This window comes from Hoplias malabaricus, chromosome 17 (genome assembly GCF_029633855.1).
Source record: "Hoplias malabaricus isolate fHopMal1 chromosome 17, fHopMal1.hap1, whole genome shotgun sequence".
In the NCBI taxonomy this organism is placed as follows: domain Eukaryota; kingdom Metazoa; phylum Chordata; class Actinopteri; order Characiformes; family Erythrinidae; genus Hoplias; species Hoplias malabaricus.
This window is the reverse complement of record NC_089816.1, coordinates 2,619,281-2,632,940: the sequence shown is the minus strand read 5'-3', so window position 1 is coordinate 2,632,940 and position 13,660 is coordinate 2,619,281. Positions and strand designations below refer to the sequence as shown.

The 13,660-nt window shown below is 40.8% G+C and overlaps 1 protein-coding gene across 1 annotated transcript; it reads right to left on the bottom strand.

Annotated features, from left to right (window-relative positions):
- Positions 1-173: 173 nt before the first annotated feature.
- srpx2 (sushi-repeat containing protein X-linked 2) lies at positions 174-13,088 on the bottom strand. The gene is made up of 10 exons (XM_066649946.1): positions 12,925-13,088; positions 8,292-8,378; positions 7,699-7,890; positions 6,689-6,865; positions 5,929-6,052; positions 5,724-5,845; positions 3,222-3,401; positions 1,140-1,273; positions 909-1,030; positions 174-363 (listed from the first exon to the last, which is right to left on the bottom strand). Exons 1-10 carry the CDS (start codon positions 12,995-12,997, stop codon positions 183-185), a joined length of 1,392 nt encoding a protein of 463 aa, XP_066506043.1. The 5' UTR covers positions 12,998-13,088; the 3' UTR covers positions 174-182.
- Positions 13,089-13,660: the final 572 nt, after the last annotated feature.

Below are 13,660 nucleotides of genomic sequence, written 5' to 3'. Positions count from 1 at the left end.
AAGCACTTAATAAATATAACATTTCTACTGTCCCTGTTGTCTGTTAGTTCAAAAATACTGGGGGTTATGAGTTGCCTTAAATGACTATGAAGGCAATAGGAGTAATGTAGTTTGTCTACAAAGCACAGCTTTGCTTTTCACCAACTCTCTCCTTTGTTGGTCGATAAAGGATCAATTGAGACTCATTCACAGAGATCTCGGTTTATCTCCAGTCTTTCTCTTTCCTCCTCTGTGAGAAGATATTCCTCGATGTACGAGTAAAGTTCTTCTGAAGTAGTTGGGTTAATGAATCGCTCTCGATCTACACCTAGTTCATCCAGCAAAACCATGTTGAAGTAGGTCCGAGAGATCTGCAGGGCTTGTCTGTCACACACACACACACACACACACACACACATCAAATTCACTTTCAGGATTATATACTTTACAAAGATATTAGTCACTTTCTGTTTTGTTGTTTTCATGACGGTCACTGAGTGTGTTTACATACACACAGTCTTGTAAGCTAACCCTAATCCTAATGCCTACAAACCCTAAGGGTTCGGGAGGAGTTCACCAGTCAAATCCTGTGTAGAATCCAAGTGTAATATTTAAGAGTTCAGTTATCTGTTAATGAGAAAACCTAGAGTACGTGAGTCACCCAGTAATCAGATTTCTATGTACAGAATGCACTTTGATCATTTTCAAAATAATGGTAAATGTATACGATGAAAAATTCAGATTATTCTGTGCACCAGTTTTAGAGTACCCACTCTGGTAAAAAGTTACTTACTGCAAAAAATGTGAGTGTTTCAGTATTGACCTAAGCATTTAGTCTACGTCTACATAACTTTTATAATAACAGCCAGCGTTTGCTAACTGTCATATTGCTCTCTGCCTTGTGCTGCACTAGATGTTTGGTCGCTCACCTGAGACCCTCTATGACCTCTCCATCTAAATGCTGCTCTTTAATGCGTCCCACTTCTCGAGGTGGAGTTCCTAACAACTCAATCACAGTCACACGTCGAAGGTCCAGACCGCACCCGGCTTTCTGAGGAATTTCATGTAGAGAGCATTTCCAAAGACTGAAACTAATATAAATGTTTTATAACACGTGTGTTGCGTTTAGTGAAGATCTTATGGTCTTGTTAGTGACACACCTGAAGCATGATGTTCTGGAGTTTGTAGAACTGGTCCGATATATTTGGGGCGGATACAATAAGAAGCCGTCTCTTCTCATAGAACTGGTCAAGGAGGGCTCCAGCTGATCTGACATCAGTTTTAATCTGCATCACTAGAAAGAGGCACAGTTTAGAGATCTATTAGAGGTAATATTCCAGATCTGATCTGACAAACTCCTTCCACTGAAAACACATTCCAGTGAATTTAAAACATTGCAACCTCCTACCTAAAGTGTTGTTTATGTCTGTGGCACACACAAAACTGATGTCCTTATAAATGGACAGACATGGGGTTGTTCAGCATTACACTTTCTGTCTATTACATCCAAAGGTAAAGGTAAATGTTCTCAAGCTATGTGGCTTCGTGAGCAGATCATTACTTTTCATCTAGTATGGTCTTACCATTGGCATGGCAAGGACTGTTAAGTCTTGCACCAAATTTCACACCCGGCATCTCTTCATACAGCCCTGCTTTCCTTATCTTTTCCCCATTTGTACTATAAACTGCACAAATATGGAAGGAGGTAGTGTCGCAGTCACACAGCTCCAGGGGCCAGGAGGTTGTGAGTTCGATTACCGCTCCGGGTGACTGTCTGTGAGGAGTGTGGTGTGTTCTCCCTGTGTCTGCGTGGGTTTCCTCCGGGTGACTGTCTGTGAGGAGTGTGGTGTGTTCTCTCTGTGTCTGCGTGGGTTTGCTCCAGGTGACTGTCTGTGAGGAGTGTGGTGTGTTCTCTCTGTGTCTGCGTGGGTTTCCTCCGGGTGACTGTCTGTGAGGAGTGTGGTGTGTTCTCTCTCTGTCCGCGTGGGTTTCCTCCAGGTGCTCCGGAGGAAACACTCCAAAAACACACGTTGGTATGTGGATTGGCAACTCAAAAATGTCCGTAGGTGTGAGTGAATGTGTGTGTCTGTGTTGCCCTGTGAAGGACTGGCGCCCCCTCCAGGGTGTATTCCCACCTTGTGCCCAATGATTCCAGGTAGGCTCTGGACCCACCGCGACCCTGAACTGGATAAGGGTTACAGATAATGAATGAATATGGAAGGAGTATGCAGACCCTACTCACTACTAATCTAGTTCAGCTGTTGCTTCTTGTTATGCATAGGAATGCATGGGAATGATCGTGTTTATACCCATTTTTCAGAGCATGACTCTGACATCCTGATAGTTAGCTAAATCAATTGCATAGTTGTAGTCAATTAAGCATTTATACATATCCTTTTGATGTATTTCAATTCTGAGGCATTTTCAAGAATCAATCTCTTATTGTCCCTTGTCCCTCACTCTTTCCTGAACCTTGGTTTCCTTTCAGGTGGTTCTTACTCCTTATACAGTCACAGTCTCCACTGAAATATCTTGAGAAATATTTTACTGGCGTGTGAAATCTGGCTGATTTTGCAATAATTCCCACAGTTCAACTGGACATGAGATGACAGAGATGGGTATAGTTAAGGAGAAAATGGGGAGGGATTGTCAACTGGTGTATATTTGCACCTTTATCAGATATCTGTAGCTATTTTACCTGCTATTTCATCTCTTGTAAGGTGGGCAAGGCAGTAGCCTGATTTTACCTTCAGTAAACATTATTTGTGTTGAAATTTTGCCATATATTTTTGTAATATTTTATATTTTATGGCAGAGGCAGACATTGATTTAAAATATCCTGGGATTTCATGATGTCCTTCATCCCATATTCCCATGGCTTTTGGAGGAAAACCCCCACATCACCACAGACCCTTGACACTTTGTTCTTACTCTCTAATCTATCACAGAACCCACTGTCCTTTTACTGACAAATATAACCACAACACTGTGCTCTTTTTGACTAATGTAATCCAGGAATTGTTAATACATCAAAAGGTGTTATTCACTTCTGTCCGTGGTCTTGATGTTTTAGTTCATCTGTGGACCCCCTGTATTTAAAAACAAAGTGCGTTTGCAGCATAAAAACATGTAACAAACAACACTCCAGATCCTAAAGCACAACCAATGATATTCTTCATTATAATCAAATAAAACATCAGAAGATATTAAGCTGTATTTCATGGTTCGAGGCTGGTACTCACGGACACATTCAGATGCTTCATCTGACCAGCTGCGATTGAGCAGACAGACCCGAGTAGCAGAGCCCATTCGCTCATATCCAGCATCACAATGATACTCGCACACTGCTCCATAATTATTCCCATCAGAGGAGCAGCTCAGATATCCATGCAACGGTTCCTTCAGAACTGGACATTTCCTCACTTTAAAATAAAACAATACACTGTGAAAATAGCTACTTAGGACATTTAAACGGGCTGTCAACATGCTAAAATTAGATGAGGTCTCTTTTTTATTGTCTTTTAATTAGAAAAATACACGTTCGGTCACTGTGATTAACGTATTCTTGCACCCAGTGGCATTTGTGGAGTTTGGCTCTGTGTTCTCTGGAGTGAAAGAGATCTATCAGATACCTCTGGGACAAGTCTAAGTGTCATTTGTGGTCCAGAACGTCACATTAAAAATCAGTACATGATCCTACTATTGTTAATGTAGTGAATGTCAAAAAAATCTTTACAGAAATGTTCCAATTTCTATTGAAATATATAGGGACTGGTACGGCAGCGGAAGGGTTAAACGCCAGAATTTCTAAAATATCTTTTATATCAGAATAAACGTAGGGCCAGCATGGGTCTACAAGCAATTGGAACTGGAAGTGCTGCTTGAAAATGTGTGAATCCTTTAGAATTTTCTGTATCACTGCTAAAGGTCCATCAGATTTTCAGAGGTCCTAAAAGTAGAGAACCAAATCAAACAAATTAGACCAATATATTACACTTGTTTACTACCTTTGTTTGCTGAGGAACATGATCCAATATTACATGTCTGAGTGGCAAATATCTGTGAAAGTTTGAATGTGGAATTAGTCAGATGTTTTAAATGATTGGGATGACAGTCATGTGAGTGCCCTGTTTTCTTCAAAGAACAAGAATCTGTCTAAAAGTCTGATCTTAAAAACGTGGTTGTGGAAGTGTAACATGGCACGAACAAAAGAGATTTCTGACGACCTCAGAAGAAGAGTTGTTTTTGCTCCCCAGGCTGGAAAAGGTTGCACATCCATCACTAGAATTTGGGCTCCACCAATCCACATTCTGATTGTGTACAGATGGAGAAGATTCAAAACTATTAATAATAACAATAATAATAATAATGTGCAATCATTTGTCATTGTACAGCGACATGTGTCTTCCACATTTAGCCCATCTGTGGCAGTGAAAACACACACACACACACACACACACACTAGTGCACTAGGGGCTGTGAACACACACCCAGTGCGGCGGGCAGCCATCTCCGGCACCTCTAACCATTAGGCCAAGGCTGCCCCCTGCTCCCTAGAAGTGGTCGACCAACAAATATTGATCATTTGATTGTCCATGAGGTCACAATAGAACCCAAGATAACTTATAAGCCCCTAAAGTCTTTTTTCACATTGCCAATTTTAATGTTCTTGAGTCCACCATCAGAACAACAACAATGAAGAATGAAGAGCTCTGAGCATTGAACAACAATGGTGTGCATGGTAGTTACAAGAAAAAAAGCAGCTACTCTTCAGAAAAACATTGCTGCCTGTCAGCATGCACAAGGTAGATAGCTATTGGAACAATGTTTTGTGGATTGAGACCAATATAGATCTGTTTGGTTTAAACGAGAAACATTATGTTGGGAGAAATGAAAACACTACATTGCAGCATAAAAACCTTATCCCAGCTGTGAAACATGCTGCTGGTAGTATTATGGTTTGTTTGGGCATCTCCTGCAGACTCTGGGCCAGGACAGCCCACCATCATTGATGGAACAATGAATTCTGATTTATACCAGTGAATTCTAAAAGAAAATATCAGTCCGTCTGTCCATGAGCTGAATCACAAGAAAATGTGGGTCATGCAGCAAGACAACAACCCTAAGTAAACAAGTCATGTTTTGGAAATGACAAGTCAAAGCTGAAGCTAAAACCTTCCCAAGGCAATGTGCAGGACAAATAAAAGTTACCGGAAGTCTTTTGTCATTGCCGCACAAGGGGGTCATACCAGATACTCATAGGGACACATACTTTTGCCACTCACAGATAAGTAATAGTGGATCAGTCTCCTCAATAAATAATTGGCCAAGTCTAATATATTTGATCTGATTTGCCTTAAGGTGGTGCGGTAGGTAGTGTCGCAGTCACACAGCTCCGGGTGACTGTCTGTGAGGAGTTTGGTTTCCTCCCACAGTCCATGTGTGAGTGAATGTGTGAGTGTGTGTTGCCCTGTGAAGGACTGGCGCCCCCTCCAGGGTGTATTCCTGCCTTGAGCCCAGTGATTCCAGGTAGGCTCTGGACCCACCGTGACCCTGAACTGGATAAGGGTTACAGATAATGAATGAATGAATGATTTGCCTCATCTACTTTAAGGACTTGTGTGAAAATCTGATGAAATTTTCGGTAAAATCTATGCAGAAATATAAAAAAGTTCTAAAAGTTTCAAAAACTTTCAAGTGCTGTTGTATATTGTATGTTTCTCAAAGACTGAAAAGTGATGTACCTTCTACACGCACATAAAACTTGCAGGTTGCCATGTTGTGAGCCTGGTCGTAGACCTTGTAGCGAATCATATGTTCCCCTTCACTAAATTCTGAACCAGATTCTGGTCCATTTCTTAATATCCTACAAATTAAGAAAATCTCATCAGTTTATGACTCTCCAATTTACATGAAGATGCTAAATATCTCATATTGAAGCATACATACCGCAGTGATCTGTCAGCAGTATCCGTGGCAACCGGCCGGTCCCAGGACACACTGACAGTCAGTTTCCCTGGTTCCGCAACCTTTACTTTGGACAGAGGACATTTGAGTTTCGGAGGGTCATGATCTGAAACAGTAGAAGTTGGACTGAAAGTTAACAAAAGCTTCACTTTCTTTCTTGTCGACTTTTTCAGTCACTTTTACTAATAAAAAATAAACAGATGATATTTATAAAAGTGATTATTGATTATTTATTTTTTCCATTATGTAAAACTTCAAACAAACAGTTTTCTTTGTGGTCCTGGAATGAATCAGTTAATGATCTACAGCAGTGGCTTTCTGCAGTGCTCCCCTTTTTAAAAAAAGGAATATTGTCAAGCACCCCTCCGTCAAAAGGGGTGCAACCAGAAAATGCTCAGAGTAGCGGAAATGTGCAGAGAACGCCTTGGAAGGACACAGTCTCACACTTAGTGCTAGCAGTGCACAAACATGCCTCATTCATCCACTTGGGAACCACTGATAGAGCAGTTCCCCATGTTTAAAATATTATTATAAAATATGTATCACAAACATGGTCAAATTGTTCTAAAATAAAATCAAAACACTTTTTGTACTTCATTAGAATTCTTCCGCAATAACAATGTTACTATGAACAAAATGTTTAACTAATAAAATTAACATAAATTAACGCAAACTCTTTACATAAAACATCATCTACCTATTCATTTGACCTTTTGGAAAATCAATGTAGCTGAACTCTTACCTGTACAGGTGGGCTCTCCTCCACTCCATGTCCCTCCCTCCTGACAAACCCTATAGCGGTCCCCTTCAATCTGGAAGCCCTGGAAACAGGTGTAGTCGCACCTGGAGTCCACAACAAAGCCATTGGTGCAGGTGTAGGTCCCCTGTGGTACCAAAGGGAGCACACGGCAGCGAACCCCTGCACCAGACAAAACAAAAACAAGTGGAGCTTAGGAGAGAAGCTTTACTAAAGGTGTCATTACATATTATCCAGTAATCTCTAAACTGCTGAGTATTTTCTCTGATTTATGTATGGAATGCAAATTATACATTCTGTTGAATTTTTTAAATAATATTCTGCCGTAAATTATGTTTAATTGTTTTTAAATATGTTCGTCAAAATGTGTGGCATGTGCTATAGTTTTAAAACCCCATAATCCAGGGTTAATAACACCCCCTTTGGGAGATATCATTATCACTGCTTGACAATGGGCGGCACGGTGGCGCAGCAGGTTAGTGTCGCAGTCACACAGCTCCAGGGACCTGGAGGTTGTGGGTTCGATTCCTGCTCCGGGTGACTGTCTGTGAGAAGTTGGTGTGTTCTCCCCGTGTGCTCCGGTTTCTTCCCACAGTCCAAAAACACACGTTGGTAGGTGGATTGGCAACTCAAAAGTGTCTGTAGGTGTGAGTGTGAGTGTGTGTGTGTCTGTGTTGCCCTGTGAAGGACTGGCGCCCCCTCCAGGGTGTATTCCCGCCTTGCGCCCAATGATTCCAGGTAGGCTCTGGACCCACCGCGACCCTGAACTGGATAAGGGTTACAGATAATGAATGAATGCTTGACAATGCCAGAGGATTTGCTTTAAATTTTTTAGTAATTCAAACACTCACACTTCCTTGCATGATTAACTCTGGATCACAAATACCATTCCAACTTATCCCAAATGTTGTTTGGTCAGTCAGCCTTTCTGTCTATCCTTTTTCTCTATAAATATTCTTTCCCACCCCTAGCTTCTTGGCATACTTTCCACTTACTTCTGCAGTAACCAGTTCCTGACCAGCGGCGGCTAGCCATGCATTGTACAGATGACTGTCCTAAAAGTTTGTAGCCTCGATCACATGAGAGAGAGCAGCGTGTGCCCAGGGAGCTCCGACGGTTTCCACCTCTAGGAGAAGTACATCTTATCTGGCTGTTGGAGAGTCTAAGTGTGTGGCACCAGTGAGGGTCTACAAGAAAAATAAATAAATAAATAAATAAATAGTCCGTACCAAGACAGAAACAGCAAAAACACTGATCCAAAATCATGAGACACTTTGTGAATAACTTACAAGTAAAACTCCTTAGAAACAGTTTGAATATTCTTAATAATATTCCTCTTTTATTACGTTCTCATAATGAGAAATGTATTGTCTTGATTTAAGAGGTTTGATTTTAAAGAGGTGATTTTCTTTGTAGTGCTTACAGTGATTACACCTTGACCTTTTTATTGCATTAAAGAACTGGCATTTTCAGATTATTCAAAAAACAAACAAAAAAAGAGATATGAAAGAAATGGAAATGTCATACAACAAAGTACAAAACTCCAATAAAATCAAGTTAATATAAAATCAAAATTATTGTTTCATACGTGTGTAGTCCAACTCTGGGGTATGGTATACCTCCTGCTTCTGCTGCTCAACCTCATTATAGCTGTCATGATACATGGTTCCAGAGCCTGTGAGATTATTACAGATATGAAGATTAATATACATGTTTTACTTCACGTTTCTTGCTCTGTGACGGCTGAAAATTGAACTAATGAAAGGACATTCCTATTTAAAGTAAAAAAAAAATGTCTTGTCATGTTCACAAATTATTTTTCTTTAAGGAGCGATATGTAATATCTGTACTGTACTAAATCATAAAATGACCAGGATGTGTTATCAGAGATTAAGGACCAAGACAGCGACGTTACAGCCAGTGTGTTCTTCTTTGAGAAGTGTTCCTTCTGGAGGTTGGATTTGGTGGCCTATGATCCTGCTCACTTCCCAATCCCCAGTACTGTTTCCACACCCAGGGTTGCCAGGTATGATGCACAATAGCAGACAGAGCATGCTGCAGCCATGGAAGCAAGCAAGCAGCCAGAGATAACAAAAGATTCTATCAACTTTAATGTCACTGTCATCCTTCTAAAATGCTACATGATAGCTTACAGCTCAGAAAGACAACAAGATGAATACCACACTGGATAATTTGTTCCTGCACATGTATGTATGGGCGGCACGGTGGCCCAGCAGGTAGTGTCACACAGCCCCAGGGGCCTGGAGGTTGTGGGTTCGATTCCCACTCCGGGTGATTGTCTGTGAGGAGGAGTGTGGTGTGTTCTCCCTGTGTCTGTGTGGGTTTCCTCCGGGTTACTGTCTGTGAGGAGTGTGGTGTGTTCTGTCTGTGTGGGTTTCCTCCGGGTGACTGTCTGTGAGGAGTGTGGTGTGTTCTCTCTGTGTCTGCGTGGGTTTCCTCCGGGTGACTGTCTGTGAGGAGTGTGGTGTGTTCTCCCCGTGTCTAGGTACATTTATGGATTGCTGTGCATATGTGAAAGGGACACTAGTGGTCCAGATGTATGAGACTCTGTACTAAACATACTTTAAACATTACTGGAGAGGAAAGTATGGTCCACTATGTACTGGACCTTGCACTGTACACAATGAATTTATTAATTCAGGAACCAAAAAAAAAGTTCATAAATAAATAACTTCACAAATCCTGTTTGCACGTTACTGGTTGTAAAATGTTTACAAAGTTTACAGCTGACTTTATTTTCTTCTGTGCTCAGAAATGATATTTTACAGGTTCTGAGGATCACTGTTCAGGGCTTTGGTCCCAAGTCTCCATTTTCTGCTGTATCATTAGCAAACTATGATTCTAAAAAGATTCCCCCTTCAGTCTCCACAGACCACAATCACCACCGTCATTCTTTCCTCTCACACAGCGATGATCCTGTTTCATGTGCAGTAAGACTCCCCAGAACTCCCCCAGAAGTCATGTTGTTTTGGCATCAAGAGGAAGGATGGAAGGTATCCAAGAGAAACAATTCACTTTGGGCTCAATACGCAAAACCTATTCTCTTGGCATATTAGTAATGTATCTACTGTAAATACAATTCAAACACACAGAATCCTCTAGTGTACATTCTTTTAGTGCTGCGCTCTCAAACAGAGCCATTTTTATTCTGGGCAAAGTTCCCAGACAGATTTGTAATAGCTTAGTATATTCATAAAAGTGTGACTCTGGATTTTTAACATCAAATATTTAAGAGACTAAAAGCACAGTATGACTTAGAATGGCCAGGCCAAAACATAATAAACAGTACTGGCTTTTCCATTTAAAAAGAAAATTATTGCACATTTGTAAACATTTCATGATGACATTCCAGAGGTTTGACTAACAGCTGCTCTCCCATCTGCAATAAATTAAAAAACTGAATCCCTGAGTGCTTGGTTTTGAAAAGCTTTCCAGGAGGAGAATCTTCTCTTCTATTAATGTTTAAGAGTCATTTAAGGCCATTAAGCTACTGGTTTACTACAGTGAGGGTAACATTTACAGAAATGGAGTCTGAAAAAAAGGGTTTCCTTCCTGATTCCACTCATACAAAGAAAAGGAGAAAACCTAATGAAAAATGAATAATAAGAGGAACAAATGCAAACATTATAAAGAATAAAATGTGGACAAACATCGGATGATCTGTAAGCCATCATTTTATCAGTTGATTTTTGTGTTGATTCAGTCGTGACTGAATGTTCCTCAGAATGAAAATGTGTTTCTAACCACAAAGAATGCTGTCCAAGTATTTCTCAAGGGCCAAAAATAAGAATTCCAGCTCTGATGTATTCAAACACCAAACAAATATCCTGCCCCTCAGGCAAAACTGAGGAGTTATGATGCTCTTCAGCTGCTCCTAAATGATTGAAACTTGTCAGAACAGAGATCAAGAAAGATTTCTGAGTTCAAACACTACGTAAATGTGCATTTCCGCCCTTATTCAAACCAATACCGATGTCCTGAACGGCCTGCAGATGTAGTCTCCTCTAAAAAGCCAACAGTAAAACAGAAAATTAAAGATCAGACTCTCAGCTCAAGCACTCAGTGCCAGTTTTCCATGTTCTCAAACGGACTGGAAACACACTGCTGTCTGATGACTGAGAGGTTGTAAAATACCAAGACTCTGACACAGCCGGCATTGGTGATGATGCTCTGGATACCTGAAAACACAGCTGAAAGACGTTCTGTGCCTTGACTGAAGTAACGGCAGCCATTACATGTGAAATATGAGTACTTTCATTGAGCTGTGATAGAGCCACAGATCTGAAGAGAGGTTAGTTATTCACAATCAACCCGAACATTAGACATTTACATGAGGCCAGGCATCGTAACATTCATTCATTCATTCATTATCTGTAACCCTTATCCAGTTCAGGGTCGCGGTGGGTCCAGAGCCTACCTGGAATCATTGGGCGCAAGGTGGGAATACACCCTGGAGGGGGCGCCAGTCCTTCACAGGGCAACACACACACACACACATTCACTCACACCTATGGACACTTTTGAGTTGCCAATTCACCTACCAACGTGTGTTTTTGGACTGTGGGAGGAAACCGAAGCACCCGGAGGAAACCTACGCAGACACAGGGAGAACACACCACACTCCTCACAAACAGTCACCCAGAGGAAACCCACGCAGACACAGGGAGAACACACCAAATCCTCACAGACGGTCACCCAGAGGAAACCCACGCAGACACAGAGAGAACACACCACACTCCTCACAGACAGTCACCCGGAGGAAAAACACACAGACACAGGGAGAACACACCACACTCCTCACAAACAGTCACCCGGAGGAAACCCACGCAGACACAGGGAGAACACACCACACTCCTCACAGACAGTCACCCGGAGGAAACCCACGCAGACACAGGGAGAACACACCACACTCCTCACAGACAGTCACCCGGAGGAAACCCACGCAGACACAGGTTATGGAAAATTAAGAGAACAATGGGTCTATTATAATAAACACTGAGAATAGTGGGTTCTGAGATATAGGCAATACAATAAAATAAGTGTGCTGAGATACTGTTCACAGCTAGAAAACATATGATGTTTTGATATAGTAGACCTTATGTGATTAGTGTTTTTGACAGTTTGTTCAAGAAACTTGTGACTGATCTAGTACACTGTAGGAAGAAGACAAGCTGGTGAAGGGAGTGTGATGAGAAAATCAGGGACAATTTGATGAGTATTACCAGTCTAAACAGCGTATTAGGCAGGGGGTCTCATCCAATGATTTTCCTTTCATTCACAAGGCCTCTATACTTCACTGCTTTAAATTAACCTGGTGTACTTACCACATTCACATGGCCCACCTGAGGTTTGTGCACATCTGGTTGTGCCAACACTCAGTAATTTGGACAAATAGGAGCCACTCAGCTAATTACTAAGGATCAAGCTTTGATAATACGGTATGTTGTTTAAAAGGCCTTTAAAGAATCAGTGGTTATAGCAGGGGGTCCCAAAAGGATGTCAGGAAGGTTCAGGGTTTTTAAATACACACTATTCTATAATACACTCTATTTTAATACACTCAAATAAAAATGCCAAGGTGTTTTTTTGTTGTTGTTGTGATTTTTAAGTCAAGCACTGGATATCCACCATAGACACGATGTGATGTTTCCTTCTCAAGAAGTTAGTCAAAGTCTATTGCTCACCCACTGAATGGCTTTCTATGTGTGAGTAGAACAGACAAAATATATAACAAACTAGTTTATAATTAAATTAAGATATTTCACTAATGGAACTCACTAATAAAACACTAATAAAACCTGTTTAATGTGAGGTAAATTGCAAAATAGGGTTTAACAGAAATGTATAGATAAATGTATATAATTTTGGCCTTGAACACTTAATTACATTTGAAATATGAGAGCTGATATACCAGGTCGTGGATGCGGAGAGTAAATAAAATGTCTATTTGCTGTAAACATGTAAAAGTTTTCACTCTTTCGGACTGTACAAAGCACAGATGGTTTTCATGAGTCTAACTCTAAAGAAAAGCTATTTCCTGAAGTCGTGGAGGAGTGCACTGCTAAAGGAAACCGAACAGCATTAGCTGTGTTTATCAGTTTTAGCTTCGTTTAAGTCTTTCTAGGAGTACAGTAGGTGCCTCAAGCAATCATTTTCTGCGGAACTTTCACACCCTGGCCATAGTCTTAAAAACGTCTTACCTTCAATATTCAGTCCCAAAATCTGAATAAACGTAGTCCATTCAAAAAGCAGAAGGACGTGAAGTTTTGTCATAGTCTTCAGGGGGAAAAAAAGATTCTCAGAGAAGGAGAAGAAGAAAGCGGAGAGGAAAAGCGAGGGATGGAACTTCAACGCGCAAAAGAGTGAAGCGTTGCCCGAGTCACGGAATAACCGTTCTTTTGAATCGACTCTCTGAATTTGGTGAATCGATTCAAATGTCAAGCTGAATCGAATCTTTCTGTAGCGTTATCGTGAATCTTTTCTAGTAAAATTCTGAGGAAAAGCTAATTTGTGCCAATTACAAAAAAAAAAAAAAAAAAGTAGTAAAAATAGGCCACACGATACTGGTAAGGTTTTTAAAATCATCTTTTGTTAATTAAAGAATATCCACGTGTATTCAGGGTGGTAGGTAGAACAGCAAGTACATTTATTGAACTGAATTCTAGTCACTGTCTTATAACATGTTCAGTACATAAACTGGCGACTGGCTTTCAGTGGTTCCAAAACTTTTTTCCTTAGGGTCCTTGAGTGTAATAAGTAATCAATCCACACCCACACAAGCCTGTCAAACTCCCTTTAACGGATTAACTGAAACAGGGTGAGTGTGTTCCACATCCACATGCGGGAACTGACTCACTGACTCTGACACTTATACTAACAGTATAATAAAAATTGTACAGAACATTTATATATTGTGGCACGGTGGTGCAGCAGGTA